The following is a 15,726-nucleotide window of genomic DNA, read 5'->3' as shown; positions in this document are numbered from 1 at the left end:
TCTTCACGCAATATCATATCTCCTATTTCATCTTCATCTACATCCTCTTCCATTTCCATAATATTGTCCTCAAGTACTTCGCCCTTGTATAGGTCCTCTATATACTCCTTCCACCTTTCTGCTTTCCCTTCTTTGCTTACAACTGGGTTTCCATCTGAGCTCTTGATATTCATACAAGTGGTTCTCTTTGCTCCAAAGGTCTCTTTAATTTTCCTGTAGGCAGTATCTATCTTACCCCTGGTGAGACAAGCCTCTACATCCTTACATTTGTCCTCTAGCCATCCCTGCTTAGCCACTTTGGACTTCCTGTCGATCTCATTTTTGAGACGTTTGTATTCCTTTTTGCCTGCTTCACTTACTGCATTTTTATATTTTCTCCTTTCATCAATTAAATTCATCATTTCTTCTGTTACCCAAGGTTTTCTACTAGCCCTCGTCTTTTTACCTATTTGATCCTCTTTTGCCTTCACTATTTCATCCCTCAAAGCTACCCATTCTTCTTCTACTGTATTTCTTTCCCCAATTCCTGTCAATTGTTCCCTTATGCTGTCCCTGAAACTCTGTACAACCTCTGGTTCTTTCAGTTTATCCAGGTCCCATCTCCTTAAATTCCCACCTTTTTGCAGTTTCTTCACTTTTAATCTGCAGTTCATAACCGGTAAATTGTGGTCAGAGTTCACATCTGCCCCTGAATATGTTTTCCTATTTAAAAGCTGGTTCCAGAATCTCTGCCTTATGATTATATAATCAATCTGAAACCTTTCGGTGTCTCCAGGTCTCTTGCATATATAAAACAGCCTTTCAAGATTCTTAAGCCAAGTTGTAGTGATGATTGACTTATGCTTGGTGCAAAATTCTACTACGTAGTTTCATCTTTCACTCTTTTCCCCTAGCTCATATTCACCTACTATTTTTCCTTCTCTTCCGTGTCCTACTATTGAATTCCAGTCCCCAATCACTATTACATTTTCTTCTCCCTTAGCCATCTGAATAATTTATTTTATATCATCATAGCTTTATTCAATCTCTTTATCATCTGCGGAGCTAGTTGTGTGACAGTTCACCTTCTTTATTTTGTTGTTTGTTGTCCTCGGTGTCGACATACTGCATTGTGATACTGCCTGAAAAATGGGATGTGTAAGTACTACACTGACTACTTTAAATAATGTAGCCAACAGGTCCACAGTTGCATTTCACAGTAGTTTACTTTCACTGTTCATAATCCCCCAATAATACACAGTTATATGGCCAGTGCACTACTGTTTAACTTTCGATAAGTCTCATTAACAGGTTTCAGGTGAACATGCACATACTGCTACAATAGTTTACTGTTGAACATCTGTTGTTGTTGTTGTGGTCTTCAGTCCTGAGACTGGTTTGATGCAGCTCTCCATGCTACTCTATCCTGTGCAATCTTCTTCATCTCCCAGTACCTACTGCAGCCTACATCCTTCTGAAACTGCTTAGTGTATTCATCTCTTGGTCACCCTCTACGATTTTTACCCTCCACACTGCCCTCCAATGCTAAATTTGTGATCCCTTGATGCCTCAAAACATGTCCTACCAACCGATCCCTTCTTCCAGTCAAGTTGTGCCACAAACTTCTCTTCTCCCCAATCCTATTCAATACCTCCTCATTAGTTACGTGATCTACCCACCTTATCTTCAGCATTCTTCTGTAGCACCACATTTCGAAAGCTTCTATTCTCTTCTTGTCCAAACTAGTTATCGTCCATGTTTCACTTCCATACATGGCTACACTCCATACAAATACTTTCAGAAACGACTTCCTGACACTTAAATCTATACCCGACGTTAACAAATTTCTCTTCTTGAGAAACTATTTCCTTGCCATTGCCAGTCTACATTTTATATCCTCTCTACTTCGACCATCATCAGTTATTTTACTCCCTAAATAGCAAAACTCTTTTACTACTTTAAGTGTCTCACTTCCTAATCTAATCCCCTCAGCATCACCCAATTTAATTTGACTACATTCCATTATCCTCGTTTTGCTTTTGTTGATGTTCATCTTATATCCTCCTTTCAAGACACTGTCCATTCCGTTCAACAGCTCTTCCAAGTCCTTTGCTGTCTCTGACAGAATTACAATGTCATCGGCAAACCTCAAAGTTTTTACTTCTTCTCCATGAATTTTAATGCCTACTCCAAATTTTTCTTTTGTTTCCTTTACTGCTTGCTCAATATACAGATTGAATAACATTGGGGAGAGGCTACAACCCTGTCTCACTCCCTTCCCAACCACTGCTTCCCTTTCATGTCCCTCGACTCTTATAACTGCCATCTGGTTTCTGTACAAATTGTAAATAGCCTTTCGCTCCCTGTATTTTACCCCTGCCACCTTCAGAATTTGAAAGAGAGTATTCCAGTTAACATTGTCAAAAGCTTTCTCCAAGTCTACAAATGCTAGAAACGTAGGTTTGCCTTTTCTTAATCTTTCTTCTAAGACAAGTCGTAAGGTTAGTATTGCCTCACGTGTTCCAACATTTCTACGGAATCCAAACTGATCTTCCCCGAGGTCCGCTTCTACCAGTTTTTCCATTCGTCTGAAAATAATTCGTGTTAGTATTTTGCAGCTGTGACTTATTAAACTCATAGTTCGGTAATTTTCACATCTGTCAACACCTGCTTTCTTTGGGATTGGAATTATTATATTCTTCTTGAAGTCTTGGGGTATTTCGCCTGTCTCATACATCTTGCTCACCAGATGGTAGTGTTTTGTCATGACTGGCTCTCCCAAGGCCATCAGTAGCTCTAATGGAATGTTGTCTACTCCCGGGGCCTTGTTTCGACTCAGGTCTTTCAGTGCTCTGTCAAACTCTTCACGCAGTATCTTATCTCCCATTTCGTCTTCGTCTACATCCTCTTCCATTTCCATAATACTGTCCTCAAGTACATTGCCCTTGTACAGACCCTCTATATACTCATTCCACCTTTCTGCTTTCCCTTCTTTGCTTAGAACTGGGTTGCCATCTGAGCTCTTGACATTCATACAAGTGGTTCTCTTCTCTCCAAAGGTCTCTTTAATTTTCCTGTAGGCAGTATCTATCTTACCCCTAGTGAGACAAGGCTCTATATCCTTACATTTGTCCTCTAGCCATCCCTGCTTAGCCATTTTGCACTTCCTGTCGATCTCATTTTTGAGACGTTTGTATTCCTTTTTGCCTGCTTCATTCACTGCATTTTTATATTTTCTCCTTTCATCAATTAAATTCAATATTTCTTCTGTTACCCAAGGATTTCTATTAGCCCTCGCCTTTTTACCTACTTGATCGTCTGCTGCCTTCACTACTTCATCCCTCAGAGCTACCCATTCTTCTTCTACAGTATTTCTTTCCCCCAATCCTGTCAATTGTTCCATTATGCTCTCCCTGAAACTCTCTACAACCTCTGGTTCTTTCAGTTTATCCAGGTCCCATCTCCTTAAATTCCCACCTTTTTGCAGTTCCTTGAGTTTCAATCTGCAGTTCATAACCAATAGATTGTGGTCAGAATCCACATCTGCCCCTGGAAATGTCTTACAATTTAAAACCTGGTTCCTAAATCTCTGTCTTACCATTATATAATCTATCTGAAACCTAGTATCTCCAGGGTTCTTCCATGTATACAACCTACTTCCATGATCCTTGAACCAAGAGTTAGCTATGATTAAGTTATGCTCTGTGCAAAATTCTACAAGGCGGCTTCCTCTTTCATTTCTTCCCCCCAATCCATATTCACCTACTATGTTTCCTTCTCTCCCTTTTCGTACTGACGAATTCCAGTCACCCATGACTATTAAATTTTCGTCTCCCTTCACTACCTGAATAATTTCTTTTATCTCGTCATACATTTATTCAATTTCTTCATCATCTGCCGAGCTAGTTGGCATATAAACTTGTACTACTGTAGTAGGCATGGGCTTTGTGTCTATCTTGGCCACAATAATGCGTTCACTATGCTGTTTGTAGTAGCTAACCCGCACTCCTATTTTTTTTATTCATTATGAAACCTACTCCTGCATTACCCCTATTTGATTTTGTATTTATAACCCTGTATTCACCTGACCAAAAGTCTTGTTCCTCCTGCCACCGAACTTCACTAATTCCCACTATATCTCACTTTAACCTATCCATCTCCCTTTTTAAATTTTCTAACCTACCTGCCCAATTAAGGGATCTGACATTCCACGCTCCGATCCGTAGAACGCCAGTTTTCTTTCTCCTGATAATGACGTCCCCTTGAGTAGTCCCCGCCCGGAGATCCGAATGGGGGACTATTTTACCTCCGGAATATTTTACCCAAGAGGACACCATCATCATTTAATCATACAGTAAAGCTGCATGTCCTCGGGAAAAATTACGGCTGTAGTTTCCCCTTGCTTTCAGCCGTTCGCAGTACCAGCACAGCAAGGCCGTTTTGGTTAATGTTACAAGGCCAGATCAGTCAATCATCCAGACTGTTGCCCCTGCAACTACTGAAAAGGCTGCTGCCCCTCTTCAGGAACCACATGTTTGTCTGGCCTCTCAACAGATACCCCTCCGTTGTGGTTGCACCTACGGTACGGCCATCTGTATCGCTGAGGCACGCAAGCCTCCCCACCGACGGCAAGGTCCATGGTTCATGGGGGGGGGGGGGGGGGGGGGGTTGAACATCTACGAGCAGTAAAAGCCTAACCACATAGTTCACATTTTTTAAAGAATAAAAAGGAACGTATGGAGCAGACACTGTCATTGTTTTAACACAGAGCCTAATTGTGTAACACTTATTTCACAGTTAAGTTGAAGCATTGTTGTTGTTCTAACCATCACCGGTTTCTTGTCTGAAATCTGGCCATGGATTAGCTGTCTTGGGACCAAAAATTGGGCCTTTGTATATCCTCAGAATAATAGGTACTGAGACTTCACATTGTTTGGTGTTTACTTTACTGAAATTACCATTAAAGCTTAACTCATTAAATTAACTGAATACATCAAAAAATTCCGTCTTTTTAACAGTTTCTTCTGCTATGAGAGTTAATCCAAATTATTTGTTTAAATCATGAAATTAACATGTATAGTTACGCAAATAATACTTTTGACGGAACTGTTAATTACTTTGGAATTAATTAAGGGCTGGCTTTTCTAACATGTTTTCGAATAAAGCCAAATAGATCCTTTAAGAATACTATTAGTTATTCTTCCAAATGCTCATAATTAGTACAGAATTTATATTTGTTTATACATAAACAATAGAATTTTAAGTTATGAAACAATTATTGATGTCACCCTGTAACAAAAGATACTAACTAGGGATAGTCAAAATAAATTAGAAAATCAATTACATACATAAAACTAAGCGCAAAATTAGATTATTATTATTATTATTATTATTATTATTTATTGAGCATCCATTTTATCATATACAATGATATAGGAGTTGTTATATTCTTTAAAACTGAGGGCCAACCTTTCTCTTTTATGAAAATGCAGGTTATATTCACGTATGTTAATGGTAATTAGTTAAAAGTGAAAAAAACGAATTTAAGGATGCAGACGGCAAAACAAGAGGGGAAGAAAAATACCCCAGCTTGCTTTCTCACATCACCCCCTCATTGGATTGACCAGACAGATATTGAAATAGCTAACTGGGTGAGTCAATGACTGCAAGTGACCCCATACAGTGGGTTAAAATTCTACACATAAAAAATATTACATAAGAAATACTATAAAAACTACAGTACATACATTTCTTTCAAAATTATATGAATTGGCCAAATGAAAATCCCCATACAAAATATTTACATACAATGTATTGTACATTTGCACAAAATATCCACATTTAGGCATCTTCATCATAAGTGATGTCCTTTTTGGGTAACAAAGATTACATTTTAAAATACATATCACCGTATAAAAGTCCTGTCTTGCTTAACAAAAAATTAATCCTCATGGGTAGCAAAAACGTTAAACTAAACTGCACATTGCAGTTCATTTTTAGACAAAAAATTTCACTTGCTCAATGTTTTCACAACACTTTCATTTTTTCTGTGAGCTTTCACACATTTTCTCATCACGTTTGTCCACACCTTCAACAGTTCCAAGTGGCAGTTAGCAAGAAAATGCACTGCTGTCATTTCCCTTGGAGGTGGTTCTCCTCTGCCACAATACATGGAAAAAATCAGATAACATACCCTACTTTAGTACACTTACCTTTACTTCTACGCCTAAAAAAAGTTTCACACTAAAAATGACAGTCATTATTTAGCACTAAAATTGACTATAGTACAAAAGGTGGCGACTATAAAAATTTAAAATCAAGTACACATTACACTACAAAAGCCTGCACTAAGTCATAACTGTCTGAAGCTTGTCAAACTCTAAAGACTTTTGTTTCTTTCTCATTTGCAAAATAGCAAAAACTCAAGATGTGCAGTAGCATAGGTTTACTAATCATTATGTTATGAAAAAAGAAAGAGCACGGCAAATCACTAAGGTTTACATGGCCCTTTTGGAACCCATTCACCCCACAAATATTTAACTATACTTCACTGCTATTCACAAGCTGATGACAGTAACGTGTGCACATGTTCGTCTCATAGTTCAGCCTTCTCTCACTAGAGCTGCACATGAAAACAAAGTACCCTCTCTACCATTAATTTCAAACAATATCATCATGAAATTTCAACATTCCAGCTGCGGTACCAGGGAGGAAAAATTATTGTGCATTACTTTCTGATCCTCTGTTGTAGAAAGAATCAGTAGGGTATAAAAGGGTGTATATCAAATGTGTAAAAGCAACATTTATAAAGAGGAAATGGAAGAAATTCCTTGATTGTATTCTAAGGAAACAAACCAAATGATGCAGCAAGCCTACGCTGATAAGTGCTTAAGCTGTACTCAGTGTTACAAATCGTTCACATAGTTTAAAAATGGGCAGATGGGAGTTAATGATAATCCTCATTCAAGACGCCCTTTGACGTCTGCTCATGATGGCCATGTCAGGAATGTCAACAAAATTGTGTGTGCCAATCAAAGATTGACTCTCTGAGAGATTGCAGAAAAATGTAATATTTCAGTTGGATCATGCCAGGAAATCCTGACACAGCATCTTGGAATGTATTGTGTTGTAGGCATGCTCGTCCAAAACTTATGAGTCAAGACCAGAAAGACCTTCTCTTCACAATTTGTGAAGAGCTTTTGGATTGTGCAAATGAGAACAAGGTGTTCCTTAAGAGAATCACAACTTGTGATGAGAGATGGGTCTTTGGTTATGATATTGAGACCATGGTTTAATCTTCACAAAGGGTTGGGAAAGGTTCTCCAAGACCAAACAAGCTCATCAGGTCAGGTCAAATATCAAAGCCATGCTGATATTTGCTTAATAAGGGCCAAAAGCGAGTCAAAGGTGGGGCAATCTCATGCACTGTCATTTGCGCTGTGGAAACAACTGGCACTAATAGTAACTGGTGGGCACCTTGAATTCACATGCGCAATGGTCTGACTGGCTAACTTCAATTATAATTAACTCAGAAACAGTGCAGCATATCAATTTGTTTTGTTAGCAGTTATTTCTCAACACAACCTCCTACCATGCAACAATTTTTCAGTGTGTTTCTGATCACTCTACACACACACACACACACACACACACACACACACAGATATATATATATATATATATATATATATATAATAGAGGGAAACATTCCACGTAGGAAAAAATATATCTAAAAACAAAGATAATGTGACTTACCAAATGAAAGTGCTGGCAGGTCGACAGACACACAAACAAACACAAACATACACACAAAATTCAAGCTTTCGCAACAAACTGTTGCCTCATCAGGAAAGAGGGAAGGAGAGGGAAAGACGAAAGGATGTGGGTTTTAAGGGAGAGGGTAAGGAGTCATTCCAATCCCGGGAGCAGAAAGACTTACCTTAGGGGGAAAAAAGGACGGGTACACACTCGCACACACACACATATCCATCCACACATATACAGACACAAGCAGACATCTGCAGAGGGAAACATTCCACGTGGAATATATATATATATATATATATATATATATATATATATGTGTGTGTGTGTGTGTGTGTGTGTGTGTGTGTGTGTGTGTGTGTGTGTGTGTGTGTGTCTATCGACCTGCCAGCGCTTTTGTTTGGTAAGTCTCATCATCTTTCTTTATATATATATATATATATATATATATATATATATATATATATATATATGATGTTGTATGGTCACAGAGCACTGAATCTCATATGAGGTAAGGCATTATATCAAATGGTGTGGATGAACAGTAGTGCTCAATGACAGCAAGACCATGGCCATTGGGTATGTTTGTATATAGGGGTGTGATGTCAACATTCCCAAGAAAGGACCAGATGGTAGTAAGGTGGAGATATTGCAGAGGCATGGTAAGATGTGGCTGATGTCATTATAACAAGTTAAACTATAAGTGTTGGTCAGCTATAGCTGAGATTCGTTACGTAGGAGCACAGTGGCTACCTACAATTGAATCTTTAGTATGGTTACAGTAATGAATTTTTGAAAGCATAAATAAGGTAGGTTCATGAAAAGGGGAGTCAGGGTATAGGGGTGAGGTTCTAGAATAGATCTGTGGTTTCAAATTGGGATTGGAAGTTATAATGGAGTTCTGGAATGGGCAGGATCACTACAGCCAGTTGTGGATGTGGGAGAGTCAGATGACTTGTGGATTCTTTCAGTTAGGTAATCACTGCGGTTCACCAGAACAATGGCGGAGCCTTAGTCATTTGAGGGGAAGTCTGTTCTAAGAATGTGGTTAACTACTCTTTCTTCTGGAAATACGTTGGTGTTCTAGGGACAAGACCTAGAAATGTAAGGTGAGGCCAGATTGGAGATACGGAATTCCTGAGAGGTAACCAAGGGGCTGGATGGGAGTTGGAGATGTTCATAATTAGACAAAAGTACGAACTGGGAGAGGCACAGTTCAGTGTTAGCTTTCAGTTACTTTTTGTTACAGATGTCGGTGACAAGTATTTATTTTACTATAGGAACCACATGAAGGAGACCAGATTTTTGACCAATCCAATATGACTTAATTCTGGTGTAGAGCTGAAGGTGTGGCTTTTTGAAAAGATTACTACTTCTGTGAAACTGAGATTCTCAATGGACTGGCTGACAACAGTGCTCCGGGTCAAGGTGGCATGAGTTATGAAGCAACTATTGAAATTGATTATGTTGTGCTTGAGTTTGAAAGTATGATCAGAACTTCTCTTACGTAATCAACTCTGAGTCTAACTGAAAATAACAGAGGAACACACAGTGACGTACCTAATTCAAATGTGAAAATGTGTCAGATATAGTACATATGGGATTGTTTTGTGGAAAAATGTATTTTTTAGTACATGAATAATGCCTTAGTCATTAGAATATGACACAAAAAGATTAATAATTGTCCATTGTAATCTTAATTTCTCATATAATAATACTGAACATGCCAATGATAATAACATGATATATGAATCAAATCTCATAAAAGTATGTGTGAATTCCAGAAACAGCAAAATAGAGAAAAAAATAAAGAAAATCTCAGTTATAAAACCTCCACTTATTGAGATGAGCAATAAATTTTATTAAGTGATAATATTTACACATGTCTTGATGTATATAGGTTTTATGTATATGACTGTCTATATACACTAATGATATTCAAGGCAATAAATATAAATTCATATAAATCTTGAGATTCACATTGATTTGAAAGATGCAAATAAAACTTTGCATCTAAATTTAATGCACATGAGAACATTAAACAATTATTACAAGTAACTTTTTTCCATTACAACTGAATTAAAATGCTTCTGATCTATCAAAGAAATGGTGACACTCATTTTCATATCACAACATCACAAAGACCAGCTACATTAAAATTACTAGAAATTACATTACATATGTGTCACTACATCTTTTGTTTCACTTATATTTATTTTTTCATGTGGCTTGTTATTATCACCAGCTGCTACAGACTCTTTTGCCCAGTGCTGCCTTTCGGATGATCCCAAAACACCAAAAATTAAAGCAGCTGTAACATAAACTGCAGCAGCAATGAAGAAAACAATTCTCCACTCTTCAGCAGTCTGAAAAAAAGAACTCAAATCACTAATTGTTGAATTGTATTGTAAAGCAATCAGCATGCCTCTAAGTGGCAACAAATTTCTGGAAAAAATCTGTCAGTTTGTAAAGTTAGTGTATTCTTGATAGATGAGCTTACAATGTCTTTTTGAGAATATGTTTGAGAGTATAGAGTAGGGTAGATCTAGTCGCTGAAACTGTTCCTTCCTTTAAGTGTGGACACTGTAATATGTTTATACACGAGAATGTGAGACCACAAGAATGTACCTAGCATCTGATCTGGAGGGAATCTCAGGGGATGGGGAGAGTCAGTAGCCATTACAAATACTGGTTTTCAAACTTTTTCTGGAAAAGGGGAGGGGGGGGGGGGGTTGCAGGGGATTGGCACAACAGCCTTGTATCACTGGGTACTCCGTAGTCTGATCATGAATTCATCTCGATTCACAAGTCATTTTCAGATCACAGCAGCTATCAGTTTTCCTTGGGTAGCCCATTTTACAAGCACAATGTATTGTGCAGGGAGCTAGTTGAAGAAGAAACATTAGTGCTCTATCACAATACATATGTTTTTATGGCGGAAAGAATGAAAGAAAGAAAATTATATACAGTCTGGTTACTTTCAAAATAGTTGCCTCTTTCTTGTAAACATTTAATTTTGTGAATGACAGGTTTCTATTGCATATTTCAGGAACGTAAATACTAAGATAGCATATAGCCAAAGTCTTACAGTTTTGTTAAAGATGGGAGTATAACTAGTATTAATACAAAACTATAAAATACTACCTAACAACATTTTTGGTTTATATATTTCATACTTCCTGTCACTTTGAATGCTCAGTGAAGCTTCTGCAACTTTTCTTGTTAAATGACTGAACAAAGGTAGTATTACTAAAACTTACCTTGTTCCGCACAATAAAGCCTGCTACAACTGGTGCAATCATTCCAGATAAATTTGCCACAGTGGAAGAAATTCCAGATAATATGCTGCTATGTAATGGTGAAAGATCCATAAACAATGAGCTGGAGAAATAAAAGCCTAAGTCAGCTTAAAGCACAGCAAAAATACAGTGCAAACAAAGTATGTATAACACAGAACAGACTTCATCACCTTGTATAGAATAATAAATATAAATAAACATTATTCTGGTTCATTTATATAACACCTCCAACCAATTGCCCAATGTCCTTTCAGACCCACTTCCTCATTCCTCATACATCTTACTAACTGTATTCTAGCCCAAAACTATTTGTCCTTTGAAGGGAAGGTATACAAATACATCTACAGCACAGCCATGGGCACCTGCACTGCACCCTCATATGCCAACTTGTTGATGGACCATCTAGAGGGGAACTTTCTAGCCTCCCAAAACGCCAAACTGTAGTCTGGCCAAGATTTATTGATGATATCTTCATGATCTGGAATGAAGGCCAAGACACCCTACCTTCATTCCTTCATAACCACAACACCTTCTTTCCAATTTGCTTCACCCGATCTTCCTCAACCCAGCATCCCAACTCCCTAAATGTTGACCTCATTCTTTCTGATGGCTCCATCTGCACCTCCGTCCACATTAAACCCCCCAACTGCCTGCATTTCAACTACTTTAATCCCTTTCACATAAAAATATCCCTCCCATACAGCCTGGCTACCTGGGCACAGCATATCTGCAGTGACAAGAACTCCCTTGCCCAGTATGCTGAGGGTCTCACCAAGGCCTTCACAGACAGGCAGTATCCCCCAGACCTAGTGCACAAACAGAACTCCTGTGCCATTTCCCCCTCACACCCCCAATTCTTCCACCACTGCCAAGAACCAGCCACAGAGGAGTGGGCCTTCATCACCCGATACCACCCCAGACTGGAACAATTGAACCTCATCCTTCACCAGCACTTTGATTACCTATCATCATGCCTTCCACAACATACTAGTCCTTCCCTAAGCCACTCCCAATCCCAACACCTTGCCACAAGGATCATATCCCTGTAGAAAATCCAGGTTCAAGATCTACTGATCTGCCCAATCCATCCACCTAGCATTTCCTATTCCAGTCCTTTCACAGGTTTATCCTACCCCATCAGGGGCTGGGTCACCTGTGAAAGCAGCCATGTCATTACCAACTCTACATGCAATTATTGCACAGCTTTTTATATTGGTATGACTACCAACCAGCTGACCCCCCCAGGCTGAATGGACACCGCCAAACTGTGAGCAACAGCAAAGTAGACCATCCTGTGGTACAACATGCAGCTGAACATAACATGCTTGATTTCAATGGCTGATTTGCTATCTGAGCCATCTGGATCCTCCCCTCCACTGCCAGTTTTCTGAACTGTGCAGGTGGGTGTTATCCTTGCAAAACATTCTCTGCTCTCTTAAGTATCCTGGCCTCAACCTACAGTAACATACCACCCACACATTCCATCTAACAGTTTCTGATCTGTCTGCCCTATAATCTGCTCCCCCTTTTTGCATCTCACCCTCTTTGTTTGCTGCCCTCTGCAATATACCACCCATCTTTCCCCACTCCTTTTTTGCTCCATTTTCTCCACATCTCCATGCCTAACAACTTCCTGATACAGTGCCTGTTGGTGTTCTAGCCCCTGTACACTCCACCAGACAGTGCTCCTCTCTGCCCCACCCTTACACTGCTATCCCTTCCCCTACCCCTTCAGATTGCTGCTTCCATACCATGTGATAGTTGCGTTATGGCCCAAACTGTTAGTGTTGGTGGTATTGTGTGTTCTTGCTTGTGTGAATGAATGCTGTGTGTTTCTCTTTTTCTGATGAAGACTGTTGCCGAAAGCTTTGTGTAAGTGTCTTTTAATTGTGCCTGTCTGCAACTTAATGTTTCATCTTTATGGTAAGTAGCAATCTTTCTTTTCCTACATTGTTTACAAAAATATCTTAGATAAAAAGAAAGAGATTTTAATATTGATGTAAGAAAGTAAATGAACAAGTAGAATATCTGAAGATGTGTTAAGATTATCAGAACATCACTTGGAAATACAGACATCAGTATTATTAATAAGTCTTTGTTGTTACACATATAAAAACTACTATCTTAAAAGAAAAACAATGTGTTAATATAAATATAAAGCTGCCAATGAGAGATTAAAGGTAACTATTGATATCAGTGAGGAAACAGTACTGTTTCAAATGTAGAAGTTTTCTTGTTGATTATGTTGTATCTAACTTTAGTAGGGACAAATGTTTTATAGCAGTTTAACAAGATTTTCTTATTAATTAAGTTTGTAGCAGCTGATAACTTTATTAATTTATATTTTTCTCTCATACATCTTCCCAGAAGATTCACATTAAAGATCTGAAGTACATTATGTAATAAATGTGTAAATAAATAAAAAAAATTGAATATAGTTGACAAACTGAAACATCAGGAGGAAACCTGAAGATTAGTAGTATATCTAAAAGGAAGAAGAAGAATGCTTGGTTACAAGCTGGGAGGATAAGAGGCTGTTGCATTATGAGTAGGACGAACATTGATTAAAAAGTCCACTATGCTGTACCTACTGCAATTGCCTATTATGTCACCAGAAAAGGGAAAAGGGTTAGTAAAAATGTAAAAATAATACAGAAGATACAAAGCCAACACATACTCTAGTTTGGGAGAGGCGTAAATAAAAGGTACTGTGTCACAAGTATTTACACATCCTTGATTGTATATTAGGCAACATATCTAATTAATTAATTTATAACAATAACGGATGTTCCTGGTAGGAGCAATATGTAAAATAAGGGAAAGGCAACAACTTACCTATATAATTAATTAACATAATGATATATACATTATTGTGTACATTTTGATTCGACAGTCATGTTCCATAGGACAAAGTCTACGTTGGTGATTCAGTAGTCTTGGCCCATAAGACAAAGTTGTAATTATTTGAGAAAGTGAAAATATGAAGAGATGAGTGCATGCTACAGATGTGCTTTAATCATACAAATAAAATGTTCCATCATTGGTCAATGAAGGCATGAAACAGTAAAAATGCAACCAGCACCCCTGGGCCAGTTGTTCACATGTACCTCTAACACACAGGGAGTTCAAACTGACTGTCATCCTGCAGATGCCACATCTGAACACAGTGACAGACACTGCTGGACACTGACCATAATACCGCTGCTGGTATTTCTGTACAGGCTCTAGTGATATTTTCCTGCAGGTCAATTAATGTTCTTGTTATTTTGGTGTAGAATGTAGACTTGACATGCCTCCCAAAGGAAAAAGTCCAGTGGTGCCCATTCCATTGGACCCCACCTGCCAGTCCAGTAGCTAGGAGACACCCCTTCCAGAAGTTGGTTAGTGTTTCATTCAAAGTGTGGCAGTGCGCCGTCCTGCTGGAAGAAAAACCTACATCTCTGAGAGGCCGATAGGTAGTTCAGATAGGGTAGCAATGTTTCCTTAAGATGATATCTGTAGTGTGCAGCACTGAGCATTCCATTAAAATATATGGAACCAATGAGGGCATCCCCATATATGCACACCACTCATTGAACCTAGGGTTAGCCTGATGTATGCCTCTTCAGCGAGATGGGGAGTGTTGTTTGCCTGATGGATGGCATTGTGTCTATTCATTCTCCTGTTTTTAATTAACCAATCGCTTTCAAGGTTAGGGAACTGATGACCTCAGATGTTAAGCCCCATAGTGCTTAGACCCATTTGAGCCTTCCAGGTAAAAAAAAAAAGTTTGATAAGAAAAAGTATAAATTCAAATTCTTAAACACTTTCGTGTCAGAATAACCTGACATATAAAGGTATAATGGTATTTGGTGGAACATGGAGTTATATTGTCCGTAAACTGGTTATTACATGAAGATCCAGATATATATGTATACTCATCTTAATTTAATGTTGAAACAGTGCCTCAGCTCCTCAACCAGTTTTTCTGCAAGGGGATGATTGCCAGAGAGGCCCAGATTTCTATCATGTTTATGTGAAGACGCCTAGTTGCCGAAAATAATCCTTAACAATGTAAGTTCCATTATTAATCATTAACAGTCAGGAAAATAAAAGTGTTGACCAGAAATTAACCTCCTTCTTTCTATCTCCTAAAAATATTTGTTCTTTCCAAAATTGATGGCTAAAACACACGATACAAACTTCTGTTCACAAGATAAAGTTACATTTTACTTTAATGGATGCTATTTTTAGCATTCCAAATCAGTTCAGGCTTCTGTTGTTGTTGTTGTCGTTGTTGTTGTGGTCTTCAGTCCTGAGACTGGTTTGATGCAGCTCTCCATGCTACTCTATCCTGTGCAAGCTTCATCATCTCCCAGTATTTCAAGAATTTCAAGAATTTTATTCACCATAGATCATTTTACAATGATATTGGCTTCGTCATACAAGATGTACTGGTACATACAGAATAACAAAATAAACTTCTGTCAATACATTATAAATACATTTGAAGCATGGCAGTGTACCAAATTACAAAGGATAGCTTTTAAAAGCTAACGCAACAAGCTATCTTATAATCTAATATAATAAGGTATTTTATTGTTTATAGTATAAACTTTGTAATTACACACTATTAACCACAGCACAAAATAATATGTTTAACTACAGACAACTTTTAAATGCTTATATACTCCTCAGGCATCTC

General features: G+C 38.2%; 2 protein-coding genes across 3 annotated transcripts in view; one reads left to right on the top strand and one right to left on the bottom strand.

Annotated features, from left to right (window-relative positions):
- The window catches only part of LOC126235991 (esterase E4-like), a 102,117-nt gene extending 90,872 nt beyond the window's left edge, over positions 1–11,245 (top strand). The window contains exon 11 of one of the 2 annotated variants that reach the window (XM_049944986.1): positions 11,051–11,245. The gene's annotated coding sequence lies outside the window, so the exon portion shown is untranslated. Of the gene's footprint in view, positions 1–8,992; positions 9,353–11,050 lie in introns of those variants that run through there. The other variant, XM_049944987.1, reaches the window with a different exon arrangement.
- LOC126235992 (sialin-like) overlaps positions 9,835–15,726 on the bottom strand; it is a 192,194-nt gene continuing 186,302 nt past the window's right edge. The window contains exons 10-11 of the mRNA XM_049944988.1: positions 11,004–11,124; positions 9,835–10,109 (exon numbers count right to left, since the gene is read on the bottom strand). Of these exons, the coding sequence (XP_049800945.1) occupies positions 9,918–10,109; positions 11,004–11,124 (313 nt within the window). The 3' untranslated portion in view covers positions 9,835–9,917. The remainder of the gene's footprint in view (positions 10,110–11,003; positions 11,125–15,726) is intronic.

The sequence above is a fragment of the Schistocerca nitens genome, chromosome 2 (assembly GCF_023898315.1).
Source record: "Schistocerca nitens isolate TAMUIC-IGC-003100 chromosome 2, iqSchNite1.1, whole genome shotgun sequence".
In the NCBI taxonomy this organism is placed as follows: domain Eukaryota; kingdom Metazoa; phylum Arthropoda; class Insecta; order Orthoptera; family Acrididae; genus Schistocerca; species Schistocerca nitens.
This window is presented reverse-complemented; position numbering and strand designations above follow the sequence as displayed.